Below are 14,547 nucleotides of genomic sequence, written 5' to 3'. Positions count from 1 at the left end.
CAGTACTGGGACCATCACTGTTCAGCATCTTTGTCTGCGATGTGGACGGGGGATCAAGTGCGTCCTCAGCAATTTTGCTGATGACATCAACCTGTGTGATGCTGTCAACATGCTGGAGGGAAGGGAGGAAGGGATGCCACTCAGAGGGACCTTGACAGGCTTGAAAGGTGGGCCTATGAGAACCTCATGAAGTTCAACAAGACCAAGTGCAAAGTCCTGCACCTGGATCAAGGCAATCCCAAGCACAACTACAGGGAGGGTAGAGACTGGACTGAAAGCAGCCCTGAGGAGAAGGACTTGAGCTGTTTATTGATGAGAAGCTCAACATGAGCCGGCAATGTGCGCTTATAGCCCAGAAAGCCAGCTCTATCCTGGGCTGCATCAGGAGCGTGACCAGTAGGTCAAATGAGGTGATTCTCCCTCTCTGCTCCACTTTCGTGAGACCACACCTGGAGTACTGCATTCAGTGCTGGGGCCCTCAACAAGAGAGGGATGTGGACCTGCTGGACTGAGTCTGGAGAAGGGCCACAAAGATAACCAGAGAGCTAGAGCACCTCTTCCATGAAGACAGGCTGAAGGAGTTGGGCCTATTCAGCTTGGAGAAGAGAAGGCTCTAGGGAGACCTTATAACAGTCTTCCAATACCTAAAGGGGGCTTACAGGAAATCTGGAGAGGGACTTTTTAGCAAGGGCATGTAGTGATAGGACAAAGGGGGAATGGTTTTAAGCTGAAAGAGGGGCAATTTAGATTAGATATTAGGAAGTTCTGTCCTGTGAGGGTGGTGAGACAATGGAACAGGTTGTCCAGAGAAGCTGTGGGTGCCCCATCCCTAGAAGCGTTCAAGGCCAGTGTGGATGAGGCTTTGAGCATCATGGACTAGTGGAAGGTGTCCTTGCCCATGGCAGGGGGGTTGGAACCAGATGATGTTTAAGGTTACTTCCAACCCTATCCATTCTATGATTCTGTGATTATTCTCAAAAGTTTATAGTGGAACATTTGCAAAATTATACTCTTTTTTCCCTCAGGCACTGATTTTTAACACGCTTTGCAAGATGGATTTTAATGGCAGTGTAAAGGATGTAATTTTAAAGTCCTGTTACTAACAAGCTTAAGGGTTTTTTAAACACAAGCACATCATATAAGGCTTTTCAGAGCCTTATTATTACATTCCACATCACGTTTTTTGCAAAGATTAATGTTTTGGAATTCAGAATCAATTTAGATCTTGGTGCCTTTGTTTTTGAAGCAGGAATAGTCAAAATGGTGACTCCAAAATAATCATTTTGCATGCAGAGTAATAACACTTTAATAAGAAACTTTATTGCAGTATCTTAATGTGCAGTTTTGTTGCCTATTATTTTTTGTGAGCATTTATAAAGCATTACGTTTGGGGTTTAATACCTTAGCTATTTCCCATTACAACAGGTTGAAATTTGGCATAGCAGTGCCTTTATTTCAAAACTTTCACAGAAAATTGCAAACAGCAAATTACTGTTTTTCCTTAATTTCTACACTTTGAAGCCTGTCAACATAAATGTCAAATAACGTGACATTTATATGGACCATTAGATAAACAAGAGTGTAGGACCAGAGCTGCCTCAAAGTTGATATCCTGTAGTGACACCTCTGAAGTTCTAGAATAGCCAAAAAGGCGGCGGGAAAGGGGGAGAAAAAATAAATTATCAAGGTTATGGTAGGAAAGGACAAGACAGCTAAAACTGTTGTGGGGTGGTTTTTTTTTGTTTGTTTGTTTGTTTTGTTTTTTAAATCCTTCATTCTGTCACTTTGGAAAAGTTCTGAAATTTCGGTTTCCAAGTTGCAAATGTGGTGCCACAGCAGAGACCTGTTTATAAGTCAGCTTCAGAGTTAGCAAGGTTTGAGCATTAAAAATGCAACCAGAGTGCTTTTCATCAGGCTCTATCTGGGTAATATTGTGGTTGATGTTTATTTTGTCTTTGACTTTAGGATGTGCTCCAAATAGAATTTTTGTTTGTTTCCTTGCTATAGAGTAATAGTCCAAATGTTATATTTCCCATGGATCTTTTTTTTTTTTATTTTTGCTTAAAAATTTTGGAGTTCATGGAATGCGTATGTCATTAACATTAGCAGTATGATGTAGTAACATACAATATTCAGGTAGATATACTGTACAGTTCATATTAAATATCTAGAATATCTTTTATGATTCAAGGCATCAGTAACTGATTCACTTAGAAGCTGTGTTATGCTTGGGGTATATTCATTTTGGCAATATAATATCTCATTTGAAATGAATGTATATTGCACTATTAATTTTCATGGGTCTTAGAATAATAAAAATGTGCAGCAATAAAGAAAAAAGGATGTTTTTTTCTGTATACATTATATTTGGATGCAGCTCAGAGCCTTTCATAGAAGTAAACATAAAACCTATGTTGTTATACAGAAATAATAAGTACTTTGTTTTATACTATGCAGTATTCATATACCAAGTTTTAAACTCAAACGTGGTCCTAATTCTGCAGAGCTAAGCTCTTTTGAGCATGCTGCAAAGAAGTGCTCCTGCTTTAGAGAGGGCCAATGACTTTCCTCTTCCTTGTTTACTCCTAGGAAGGCTGATCTACTGTGAGTTTTACTTACAGATTCTTTTTCTTTTTTTTCTTTCACTATTACAAATTTTGAACACTTGCCAGGCTTCACTCCTAACAACTCTGCTACCTGGCATAGAGAAATCCGAGCAAAGTCTTGGAAGAAATTGTGTCCAATATGTCCAGTCCTGAAGACATTAGAAGGTCAGGAAGGAGTCTGTGGTTGTGATTTCCTAACAGTGTAATAGCATTTACATGTGGGAAATTTCAAGTGGTACTGACGTTATTAGTCACTGATATTGCCATGTACTGAGTTAAGAGGTAGAGAACCCAAGGGAGGTTGGGAAAGATTCTTTGATTTTTGTAATGTTGACTTTATCTGCAGTGCCTTGGGCACTAGGTGATCCAGTACATCCAGCTGCTTTGGAAAACTATTTGTAGCTATGTCCTTGAGCATATTTTTCCTTAAGTATGATTTAATAATGTAGTGTCATCTTAATGTACAAGTTTGGATAAAAGATTTTCAAAGTCATTAATCTTTAATTATTTTTTTCTGGACGTGATCTTAAAAAATTGTTATTTTTGAATAGTAAGTTCAGTTCAGGAGAAGACAAGTTTACTCAGAATTCAGACTGCTGTCTCACAGTAAAGAATAGGCAATGCCTTCACAATCCTTCTTCTGAGGTCCTGTTGCCTGTCTGCTGGCCATCACTAACTCCTTAAGTTAGATTTTATAGCACCCTTTAGCTTTTAATACTGATGAAACTAAGTTTAAAGAGGAGATTTGAATTTAATGCTTTGAAACAAAACAGTGGAAATATTTCTGTTCTACTTTTTGTTTTGTGAAATGAATTCAGACAAAATGAATATTGTTAGAAATCAATAATTAATTGAAAGATGTAGTGTATTTTATCATTAGAAGTTAAAAAGAAATTCTCGAATAGTAATATTAAGTTTTTAGTGCTAACTTTTTATAGAATTTATTTCATTTTTAGAAATACAATATATTATTAGAAACGCATATGTTTCTTCTATATTTCTTAACTCTCATATCTAAACTAAAAGATATTATACCAAAATTGCTATTAACATACTTTCTTTACAAAATCTTAGGCTAATTGGCTGGTGGGGTCATGACCTCAAAACACGATTTCTCATGGAAAATGGTATGTACTTTTACACTTTCAGTTTGATTTGTATTTGATGTATTTATATACAACCAGTTTCATTTTACAGTAGTTTGAGTAGAAAGAATAGAACTTTGCATTTCCTTATGCATGACCTTATGTTAAAGGTATTAAACTAAACTCATTCCAAATATTTAATGCAACGGAGTTATCAAAAGAAGTGTCGGAATAAATTTTAGTCTGACTGTCTGCTTCTACACATTTTGCTGAAATACCTTCAAACTGCAGATATAGAATATGGATGAAACCTTCAAAGTATCTCAGTGAATTAAACTCATAAGTCTCTGAGGAGTGAGGATCTTACTTTATGATTAGTTCCACTGGAATTAGTGAGAAATTGTATAAATAAAGGTAAGTCAACCTGACATAGTCATGAAATACCAATAATGTTTCAACATCTCCAAATTCCTTGAACTTGCAAAGGATGGGTTACAAGACTGATGTGACTTTGGCTGGAGAACACAGCTCTAATAGCCTCACTCTGCTCTTCGTTTTCTGAGCAAATGTAAGAGTGGCACTTTGGAAAGCCAGTAGGAGACACGAATTGCATTGAAATACTGTTAGAAGAAGAAAAACATTTATTTATTTCCATGGACAATTTATAGGGGAGAAGTTGGGCAATGATCATTATAAAATTAGCCAGTCTTCTGTGCATGAAAAACCTTTCCTCCACAGCATCCTCTCGTTCTGGTGCTGGAGCATGAAATATAAATGGTGGCACAGAAATTACAGTGAGGCTTTATAGATTTATTAAATAGATTTTGTGAAATTTCACAGCTTAAAATCTGTGCAACTTCTCCATGTGGCCTGAAGCTACACTTAGTTGCATATGCAGTCTCCCATGTGTCTCATCAGTTTAATAAAATTAAGGAACATGATTCCCTGCTCATGCACTACAGTTCCACATGAGCGTGGCTCTGCTGACTTGGAATTTCTTTGGCTTGTGTCAGTGTTAAAAGAGATTCAGTGCAAAGGTGGTCTTAACACACACCATTTAAACAAATTAATTGCAGTTCTCTAGTTTCCATGAAGCTGTTAATGAGGTCTTCTGTTAGATAAAATTGAGCTTCTCTTGAAGTTAAAAGTATTAGCTGTGAATAGATTACTATTTCCTTTTAATGACCGATTCCTACAGGCCACATTAGTGAAATATTTTATTGGGTGAGGACAGACTTCAAGACAAGGTCCAATCCATTAAATAAAAGAAGTCAAAACCACTAATAAAAGTAATTCATTTTCCAGAATTACAACTAAGTGAAGGAATTAATGGATTTCGGTTATCAAATCCTCCAATTTTGCTGGTATGTGCTCTGCAAGCTAGTTTGGAGGTAAGTGGTTGCTTTACTTTGAGCCTGAATGTAAGAGTATTAAAATGTTAAATGGAGGTTACATGTATTATTGCCATCTCCCTTAAAAAAATTGTCAAAATAGTTAAAAAAAAAAGGTGCGATGGTGTGAAAAACAAACAAAACAACTCTACAACCTGAGAGCTTATAATAAATATACTCATCTCTTCACTGTTCTAACAAAATTTGTTGTTGAACCCAGTATACTCGAGGTTTGCACCTCCGAGCCTGACTGCTAGCACTGTGTTTGTCCCAGCTTTTAGTGGTTCAGCAGCTTTTCCCACAGATATACTCAGAGCTTGCCTCAGTGCTACTCATGTGAAGGATGCTGTTCAAGATCTTCTGATGAAGGAATCACATAACTCTGAAAAGTTGCATCCAGAGGTGCTTTTACACATATTTCCCTGAGCAAAACAGACTTAGCTCCTTTATGAAAGAAAACAGATCTGGCCAGTGAGTGTCCTGGAGCCAAGATTGAACCAGGAGCTCAGGGACCCTGTCCTCTACTGTAGTCCTTTTGATTACAAATAAAAAAGACGGAAGCTGCCTGTGAATACTTCCTAAAATAGGAATGCATGTGTGTGGTATAGCTCCAGACTGTTTTTAATTTCATCTTGTCATTAGTTTTCTGGTGGCCAAAGGAGCAGAGCCCCATCACTGACTCATCTCTGTATGAATCATTGTGGAAAGGGCAGTCCTCCTATATAGAGCTAATCCCTTCCTTTCTAAGGTGTCACCGATGGGCTGAAAGCCATCTGGTCCACCTTAGAGAGCACAATTCAGACCTGTCTGAAGGCATGCAGCTGTTCTCCAAACACTTTGTATCACACTGCGTTTCCTATAGAGATATAGCAACATGTCTTTTACAGATGATTCACCCATGAAATGCAGGACACTCAGGCTTTGTATCTGAAAAGGATGGGTTTACATAGGTTTCCTACTATATGCTACATATGTTACTATATTAAAATTTTGCCAAGGTTGTTTTTCAAACCAGTCTTGGGAAGCAAGGTTTTGCCACCAACATAAATGGAAGAAATTTGTCTGTTAGCATTCCATTAATGCTAGTGTAATGGCAAAGCTGATGCCGGAACAAAGAACAATGTCCATACACTGTATGTTCCTCTTCTTTATTTACTGAAAAAGTAGTATCATAAGCAAACATAACCAGAAAATTGCCACTTGTGCTCTCTCATCTTACATGAAATGCTGAAGGACTGCAAAGGACACAGCAATGCTGCTTGTTCTGCCTGGTAATTTATTTTCTTAGTCCTTAAACATCCAATATAACTTTTTAAACTTTATGTGACCTTTGAGATAAACTAAAGCTATTCTGCTATGACCCAGATTGTCAGTACTCCAGTTTGTATGGGTTGATGTCATTTAGCCCACTGCAGGGAGTCTCAAACAGTGAGGGCTGAGCAGTTTCCATCGCCTCCATTTTCTATACCTGCATTACCTTTTGGCACAGCCAGGATTTCCCAGTGCTAACTGCTCTAATACAGTGGGAAACAAAATAGTTTTCATGTCTGGCAAGAGATGGCTAGTGAAATTGCATGCCACCTTCACTGGGACACATTAAGCAGAAGGCAGTGTTTCCAATGGAAACAATGAAAACTGCAAGTGTTAATGGACGTTATTCTTCAGTAATGCTTAAAGTGACTGTTATGGTGGTAGCTGCTCTCTTTTATGGAAAAAAGAGGAATGCTCCACAGCCACATTTAAAAGATCTGTTTCAAAAAATTTCACCCAGGAGGCCAAATATTTCTTGCGCGAAGCCTGAGGAAACAGATTTTTGCATGCAGCCTGAGATCCATCTCTCATACTGCTGCAAAGCCCAGAGGAATGGGAGGCAGGCCACCATTCTACCTCCAGTAACACTCTGAATCTTGTGTGCACGTTCTGCCTGCCTGTGTGGTGAGGGAAGTACCTTTAGATTTTTATTGACCTGTGCAAGTACTCTCTGCTGATGGCTCTGATCTCTGCCACATTCATTTCCATATCTGCACTGCCTCAATGCAAAGACTGTCTTACAGAAGCCATAGTTTGTTTCACAGAAAACACACGTAGGAGCTTTTGGTTTTGTGGAGCATCTGGTGGTTGTGATAGAATCACAGATTAATACTTGATATATTCTAAAAATAGAGTGATTTCCAGGTGCTGCTGGAAAACAGACCTTGTTGTATTTTGAGTAGGATTTCTCAGTTACCTCCTTATACTCTCTTCCAGGTTATGATATAAGTAGTCTTGAATGTGTTGCTCCTTCAGTGTGGAGGACTGCTTTCTTGAGGGTGAAGATCATGGATTTTCTTACAGGACCTCCACCTTTTGCAGCTGCGGTCAGTGGAGGCATAACTGTCTATGAGCAGCGATATTACATTTATGTGCCAGAATGTTATTTAAAGTAACTATTGGGTACTTGCATGTCTATATCTTGTCATTATTCCCTGAAGTTACTTGCCTGGGAAAAAGAAAAGGGAGGGTTTCAGGAAGACAGGGGTAAATTTTTTTCAGGGTCACATTTTCCATTATTCCCTGTAACTGAACATTTCCAGAGCACAAGTAGAAGCTGCCTCACCTTCTTCTCCCATACTCTTCTGCCACATTGGTTGTTCTTGTTTCTGTGACAAAGTAGCGTTGTCAGTTTTAAGCAGTTGCTTTTGCATGTCTCATATTTTGAATTCTGCAGCTCACCAGTCCTTGCAGTTGTGTAAGAGCATAGAGCTATTAAACCAGAATCAAGTGAATATTTTTTCTTCATGTGCACTATCAGAGACAGAGCCTGTACAGGACTTAAAGCAGCAAAGTCAGTATTAGTATAAATTTTGTATTTTCAAATACAAGTATTTGTAGATCAGTCATGTTTCAGTCTTGACCTTGGATTTTGTTACTTGCAGTATGTACAGGAAAAAACTTGCATGTGATTTTGAGTTTTATGTCCTGTTCCATGTATGAGAATTTATGGATCCTCTTCAGATGTGCAAATGAATGGTCTCAGCAAACTTTTTGTGTGCAAGTACATTTATACAGATACAGATGTAAAACTTAAGAGTAGACTGAAATGTCTTTCATTATCTAGAGTAATAACATTATCCTGTGTTTTAAAAAGCCCAATTATGACATGTTTAATATATATCGTCTATCTGATATTACCACTTGATTCCAGTGAGAATGGATAGAGAAATCTTCTACCCTTTTAGTCTTCATTTCCTTTTTATTATCTGTAGCAATAGAAATTTAACATGCTAAGTTTTTTCTTTTTTTAGCTATTGCTAAGAAATCACAATATTTACCATATTATCATTCTAACGATCTAAAATCATTATAGGTTTTTGGTCAAACTACAATGAAAGCATTGAGAAGGAAATCCATTCTACTCACCGGTTACTTGGAATACCTGATAAAACATTACTACAATGAGGATAAAACATATCCAGAGAAGCCCTTTGTAAAAATAATCACGCCATCTCAGATTGAGGAAAGAGGATGTCAACTCACACTATCTTTTTCCCTTCCAATCAAATCTGTGTTTAAAGAGCTGGAAAAGAGAGGAGTAGCTGTGAGTATATCAAACTTCATCTTCTTATGCACTGTTTTGTGAACCATAACAAATTAATAATTTTGCTTTTATTCAAATATAGTTTCATATAAGGGCAAAAAACACTGGGAATGGTGAAAATTGCTTACACAACATCTTCAATCTTTACTTATGCAAATAATCAAATAAGAGTTATTTTATACATTTTTTGTTAATGTGTATATTGCCCTTTCTCTATTGATTTATTTCCAGTAGTTCTGTGAGTGGCACCCAGGAGTCACTATTGAGGTTAAAGCTGCTTTCTCGAGGTGTTACAGTGGGAGAAATTATGGATCTGGAGCTGATGGTCTGAATAGGAAAGATAGGAAAAAAAAGAAAAAAATCCCAAATCACTGGAAAAACACAAATATGAGTATGTCAGAGCTGGCCCATGCAATGCATTGCCTGCACAGGAGTCTCCTATTAAGTGTGCTTGTCCAGGTCCCCTGCTGTGAGTCCAGACACGAGGCCAGAGAGCCGAAGAGTTGGTCTGAGTCACCCTGGGGTGCAGGCAGTCAGGGATGCAGGCTCAGGCAGTGCTCACCATCCACAATGCCTCAAATCACACACCTACAGACTGACGATGGCAAGGAGTTCTGAACCTCTGCCAGTCCCTTTCCTGATCTGCAAATGGCCAAACCCTTGCTCTTTGTGAGCAACTAAAATTTAATTAATTAATATAGTGGAGAAATTAAAAGGCGGCATTTCCTTAGAGATGTGTTTTAACACTCAGAAAAAGAGGCCACTGAACAGCAGTGCCATGTAATGGCCCAGTTGCCAGTTAGCGCTTCTCAAAAAGAATAAAAGCTAAATTTAAGGCTAGATATTCCTTGATTTAGAAGTGCTGGGAGGTGAGGCTGATAGCCTAATGCAATAGAAATGATATACGGGTTTTATTTCTGCTGGTGACTTGCATCCCCAAAGGACAACTCATCGAGGCTAAATATGCTGCTGTTTTGGTGCTGCCAGGGAATTCCAGGAACTGCTGCTTTTAAGAGGGCACAGGGCCTTACACTGTTGGCTTGTCTTCATGATGCAGTAATATGCTTCAAATATGAGATATTATTCAGCAGAATGTTCAAATTCATTGTGGGGGGAAGAAAAATACTGGAAGTCCTATGACATTACTTGCACCTGTAGTGCAAGACACTGTCTACTGGTATGTTTCTGTTTTATGGTGGCTTTTTTATCACCTGTGTGCCTCTTCAACTATGGATTGATATAGATGCTAAGGTAAATTGTGGAGATACATAGCTGGTGTGGAGCCCCTCAATAGCACTGCTAGAGCCCTGCCCATCCCGAGCGTCGCATCCTTTTTTAGGCAAAACACCACTCTTGCTACGTTCTTCACAGTAATGCTCCTTGCAGTAGTTTCTTTGGGGTCCCAAAGTTTTTACATGTATCTTCTTGTCAGTCCAGTCATTCTTCCTTGAAAACAAAGGATGATGTTTAAAAATACTGTCTGACAGATAAATCATAGAATCATAGAGTAGTTTGGGTTGGAAGGGACCTTCAAAGGTCATCTGGTCCAGCCTCCCTGCAATGAGCAGTGACATCTTCAACTATATCAGGAATTTACTAAGTGTTCCTTTTCTGTTTTGCAGTGCGACATGCGAGAACCAAATGCGCTTCGTGTTACCCCAGTTCCTCTCTACAATTCTTTCCATGATGTGCACAGATTTATTGAAATCCTGGATTCTGCAATTACATCTTCAAAACAAACAGCAAATGATACTGCGCTATCTGATTCTTATTGATTGCTCAGCTATATCTTTTAATCTATTTCTGACTAAGATGCATTTATCCCACTGAGCAATTCTTTGCTTCGAGTACACTGAGCTATATCCCATGCAATTTGCAAAAAAATGACTGTGCTTGAATAGTTATTTACAACAGACATAGTTTTATTAAAGCTTATATTTCCACTCTGCTCTGACTTTGACTTTGTGAATTAGTATCCTTTGTATATTTTAATGGGGCTTTTCTTAAACATTTTATGTAGTTTTATTACATTTGCTTTGAGAAGCATGGAAGAATTGCTATCAGCTAGAACAGGAATGAAAAAATATCCCTTCTTTATTATAAAAATGATGCATAATAAAAAGTGGAAAATAGACAAATCACCAACTGTTAAAAGATACGGTCCAATTTACATTTTTAATTTAGCAATTCTATTTAAAGTACATAGTATACTTGAAAAGTAGAAATTGAACAATTAGTTGTTTCAAAACTGCTAACTGCTGCATACTGAATTTTTCAAATGGTCTGACATTTTGAAATTCTAGTTTAATTAATGATTTAATTGAATTTACATTGCAGATACCTTTGGTGTGATACAGTAGGCTAAACCAAAACATTTGCTCTTTATATTTCTCGGTAGTCATCTTGCAGATGATATGCTTGGGAAAGCTGAGAATAATTTTACATTCATGTAAGCCAGTGTGAAGGACTGTATGAGCACTTTTTGCAGTTTTTAACAAGGCTTATTTTGGATTAGGCAAAATGAACTCTGAACTGTTTAAGCAGCAGCAAAATATCTCATTATTAACTTACAGTGTGGCCCAGATTTTTACAGAGATTTGCACTAGGCAGCCAAAATCAATGAAGAAAAACTGTTTGAGTTTCACCAACACTTTGCCCAGAGTTCTTTTAAGACATAAATAACACCTTGGCATAATTGGCAACTAAGCTTCTATGTCTGTAGTTATTGAGCATGTACCCTTTTTCAAGAATCAACTAAAATTTTCTCTCTGATGATACTTAATGTGTCTGATTTTAGGAAATTACTTCTGACAGTATTAATTTTTATTCTACTTCAAGTATGAGAAAGGATTTTGGGGAAGAAGTGAGGACTGCTCCATTTTGGCTCAAGGGCATTTTTGGTGGTTAAAATTTTCACACTCTTTGAGCATCTTCTGCTGAACGGAGAAACCCAAGGGCCTTCACAGTGTCTACCTCTGCTCTAAAATTCCCCAAAGGTAGGTAGATTTAAAATCCTTGCTGCAATAATACCTATTTCATTGGTTACAATGTGTAAGGGAAAGCTGAAAGAACTGCAAATAAAGCATTGGTTGGTATTTTTAGCACTTGTGAAAAGTAAGAACAGCTTCTTAAACTGGAATATTGTTATAAAGAATAGCACAGGAGTCTTAATCTGTTGGAAAGCTCTGGCTCACTCAAGAGGTTTTGATTATGTTGACATCATGGCTTTTTAATATTGCTGTGACTATGTCATTGTATTGCAGACCGGGTATCTGTATTTCAATGGCTGCAGTTTTATTTTTATACTTGCATCTTCAGCACAGCTACTTTTTTCTGTCAAATGACATGATCTTAGAAAAGGACCGTTTTCCATAAAGTGACTGTTGATGAAAAAGGTGCTGAATATAAAACTGTGTCTGTCTACAGTGTTGAAAACAGTTTTACTTCACTGCCAGTGCCTTTGAAGTGCTTGTGCAGCTGTACATCTCTGGTTAACAGTCACTTATATCTTCCCTATAAAGTTAGACAAGCTTCGTATAAATCCAGATATGACACTAGGTCATATTTTGATGATTTTTGATTTTTTTTTGATATTTTGATATCAATTTATTTTTATATCAGCTGAACCTCGGTTGTGTGACAAACACAGGAAGAGTAAGAACCTCAAAATCTCTTTTGAAACAGTACCTAGACATCAGGTTTAGACCAGCAGTCTTGGAAATTACGGAGAGATAGATGGTGAATTTTGAGGTCACAGTTTGGCATCTGCATTAAATTCACAAGCTGTGAAAAACATTCTTTGTGTCTCTGATTGAGGAAAGTGAACTAAGTAGGGTAGGTAAAGTACTTACTGAATCTATACAATCCAGGTTTTGAAAGATAGCAGATAAGGCATATGAAGTACAGGGACAGCCTGTACAGCTTTGTCAAGGGCAAGTCCTGTCTGACCAACCTACTCACTCCTGCCTTCTGTGATGGAGTTACTCATCGGTGGACAAAGGAAGGGCTACAGATGTTGTCTATCTGGACTTCTGTAAAGCCTTTGGCACAGTCCCCCACAACATCCTTCTCTCTAAGTTGGAGAGATATGGATTTGATGAGTGGACTGTTTGGTGGATGAGGAATTGGCTGGATGGTTGTTGCCAGAGGGTAGTGGTCAATGGCTCAATGTCCGGATGACCAGGTGTATCCCTCAGGGGTCTGTACTGATATTAATCTTCATCAACAACATAAATAAGTGGGATTGAGTGCACCCTCATCAAGTTTGCATATGACACCAAGCTGAGTAGTGCAGTTGACACACCCGAAGGATGGGATGCCATCATGTGGGACTTGGGCAAGCTTGAGAAATGGGCCAATGCGAACCTCATGAGGTTCAACAAGGCCAAGTACAAGGTCCTGCACCTGGATTGGGGCAACCCATGGACAAGCTGGAGGATAAAAGGATTGAGAGAAGCCCTCTCAAAGGCTTGGGAAGTACCGGTGGATGAAAAATTGTATGTGAGCCAGCAACGCATGCTTGCAGCCCAGAAGGCCAGTCATATCTTGGGCTGCACAGAAAGAAGTGTGGCCAGCAGGTTGAGGGAAGTGATTCCGCCCCTCTGCTCTGGCCAGGCCCCAACTGGGGTGCTGTGTCTGGCTCTGGAGTCCTCAGTACAGGAAAGACATGGACCTGTTGGAAAAGGCCAGAGGAGGGCCACAGAAATAATCAGAGAGATGGAGCACCTCTCCATGAGGAAAGGCTGAGAGAGTTAGGGTTGTTCAGCCTGGAGAAGACTCCAGGGAGACTTTATTGCAGCCTTTCAGTATTTAAAAGGGACGTATAAGAAAGATGCGGAGAGACTTTTTAGCAGGGCTTGTTGTGACAGTCAAGGCTGGATATGGTTCTGGGCAACATGATCTAGTTGAAGATGTCCCTGCTGATTGCAGGGGGGTCAGACCAGATGACCTTTGAAGGTCCCTTCCAACCCAAACTATTCTACGATTAATAAACATTTAGTAGTAAATTGTCTTTTAGTAACATTTCAGGCTACAGGTACGAATATTAACTTTATGAATAGTAATTTGTGTTCCCTTTGATGGATTGATTAAATTCAGTGCATTAAAACTCACTTCTTTCAACTTTTTAGAACTACTCACTCTTTTGAACCTATGAGCGATGAAGATAAACATGAAAGCTACTTGCTTTTATAGGCATATATATAAATTCAGAAAATCATTTCCAAAAAGTGAGGGAAAGCTATAGTGTGTTTTAATTAAACAAAATTGCAGCATAAGCACCAGTTTCATATGGTCTTTCCCTACTTGTAGTAAAAGTTTTGCAAAATGAATAATACTGAAAGTTAACATTAGGTGTCAGTATTTTACATATTATTTAGCAAGAGAATATCAAATGAAAGCTTCTATGCAAAGAAAAAAAAAATTACAGTCTGCTTTTTCAAATGCTCTAAGTTATCACAGTTAGAGTAATATCAGGAATAGTTACGTGTGAAATAAGTAATTGCATATACCCCGAATGCTTCTTGCTAGTTGCATGTCTGATTTAAAATTCAGTATTACGTACTGCTGCTTTATAATTGTGATAACATTTAGTTCTCGGATTGTCTGAAGAAATTACATTTTTCAAATTAAACTCCAAGACATGAGGATCTGTAGATGACAGAAAATTGATACCCAGATAGGGTGATAAAATGTCTCCAAAATGAAGGAAGATAAACGTGAGTATGTAGATCTCTGGTTATATGTAATCCTTCTCAGCTGAGAGATAATAATACTATATAGATCTCTTAAACTCACTGCAACTGTTGAAAACATGAGGGAAAAATAGTATAGGATCCATTTGTGCATTTTTTACCCTGTTTTGTCATGGGAAGATTAAAGAGAAAGCA

General features: G+C 38.1%; 1 protein-coding gene across 2 annotated transcripts in view; it reads left to right on the top strand.

Moving 5' to 3' along the window:
- KYNU (kynureninase) overlaps positions 1-11,436 on the top strand; it is a 61,060-nt gene extending 49,624 nt beyond the window's left edge. For both annotated transcript variants that reach the window (XM_030488807.1, XM_030488808.1), the window contains 4 exons: positions 3,681-3,733; positions 4,997-5,082; positions 8,429-8,659; positions 10,282-11,436. In XM_030488807.1, coding sequence (XP_030344667.1) covers positions 3,681-3,733; positions 4,997-5,082; positions 8,429-8,659; positions 10,282-10,434 — 523 coding nt within the window. In that variant the 3' untranslated portion in view covers positions 10,435-11,436. The remainder of the gene's footprint in view (positions 1-3,680; positions 3,734-4,996; positions 5,083-8,428; positions 8,660-10,281) is intronic.
- Positions 11,437-14,547: the final 3,111 nt, after the last annotated feature.

Source organism: Strigops habroptila, chromosome 5 (assembly GCF_004027225.2).
Source record: "Strigops habroptila isolate Jane chromosome 5, bStrHab1.2.pri, whole genome shotgun sequence".
Classification (NCBI taxonomy): domain Eukaryota; kingdom Metazoa; phylum Chordata; class Aves; order Psittaciformes; family Psittacidae; genus Strigops; species Strigops habroptila.
This window is presented reverse-complemented; position numbering and strand designations above follow the sequence as displayed.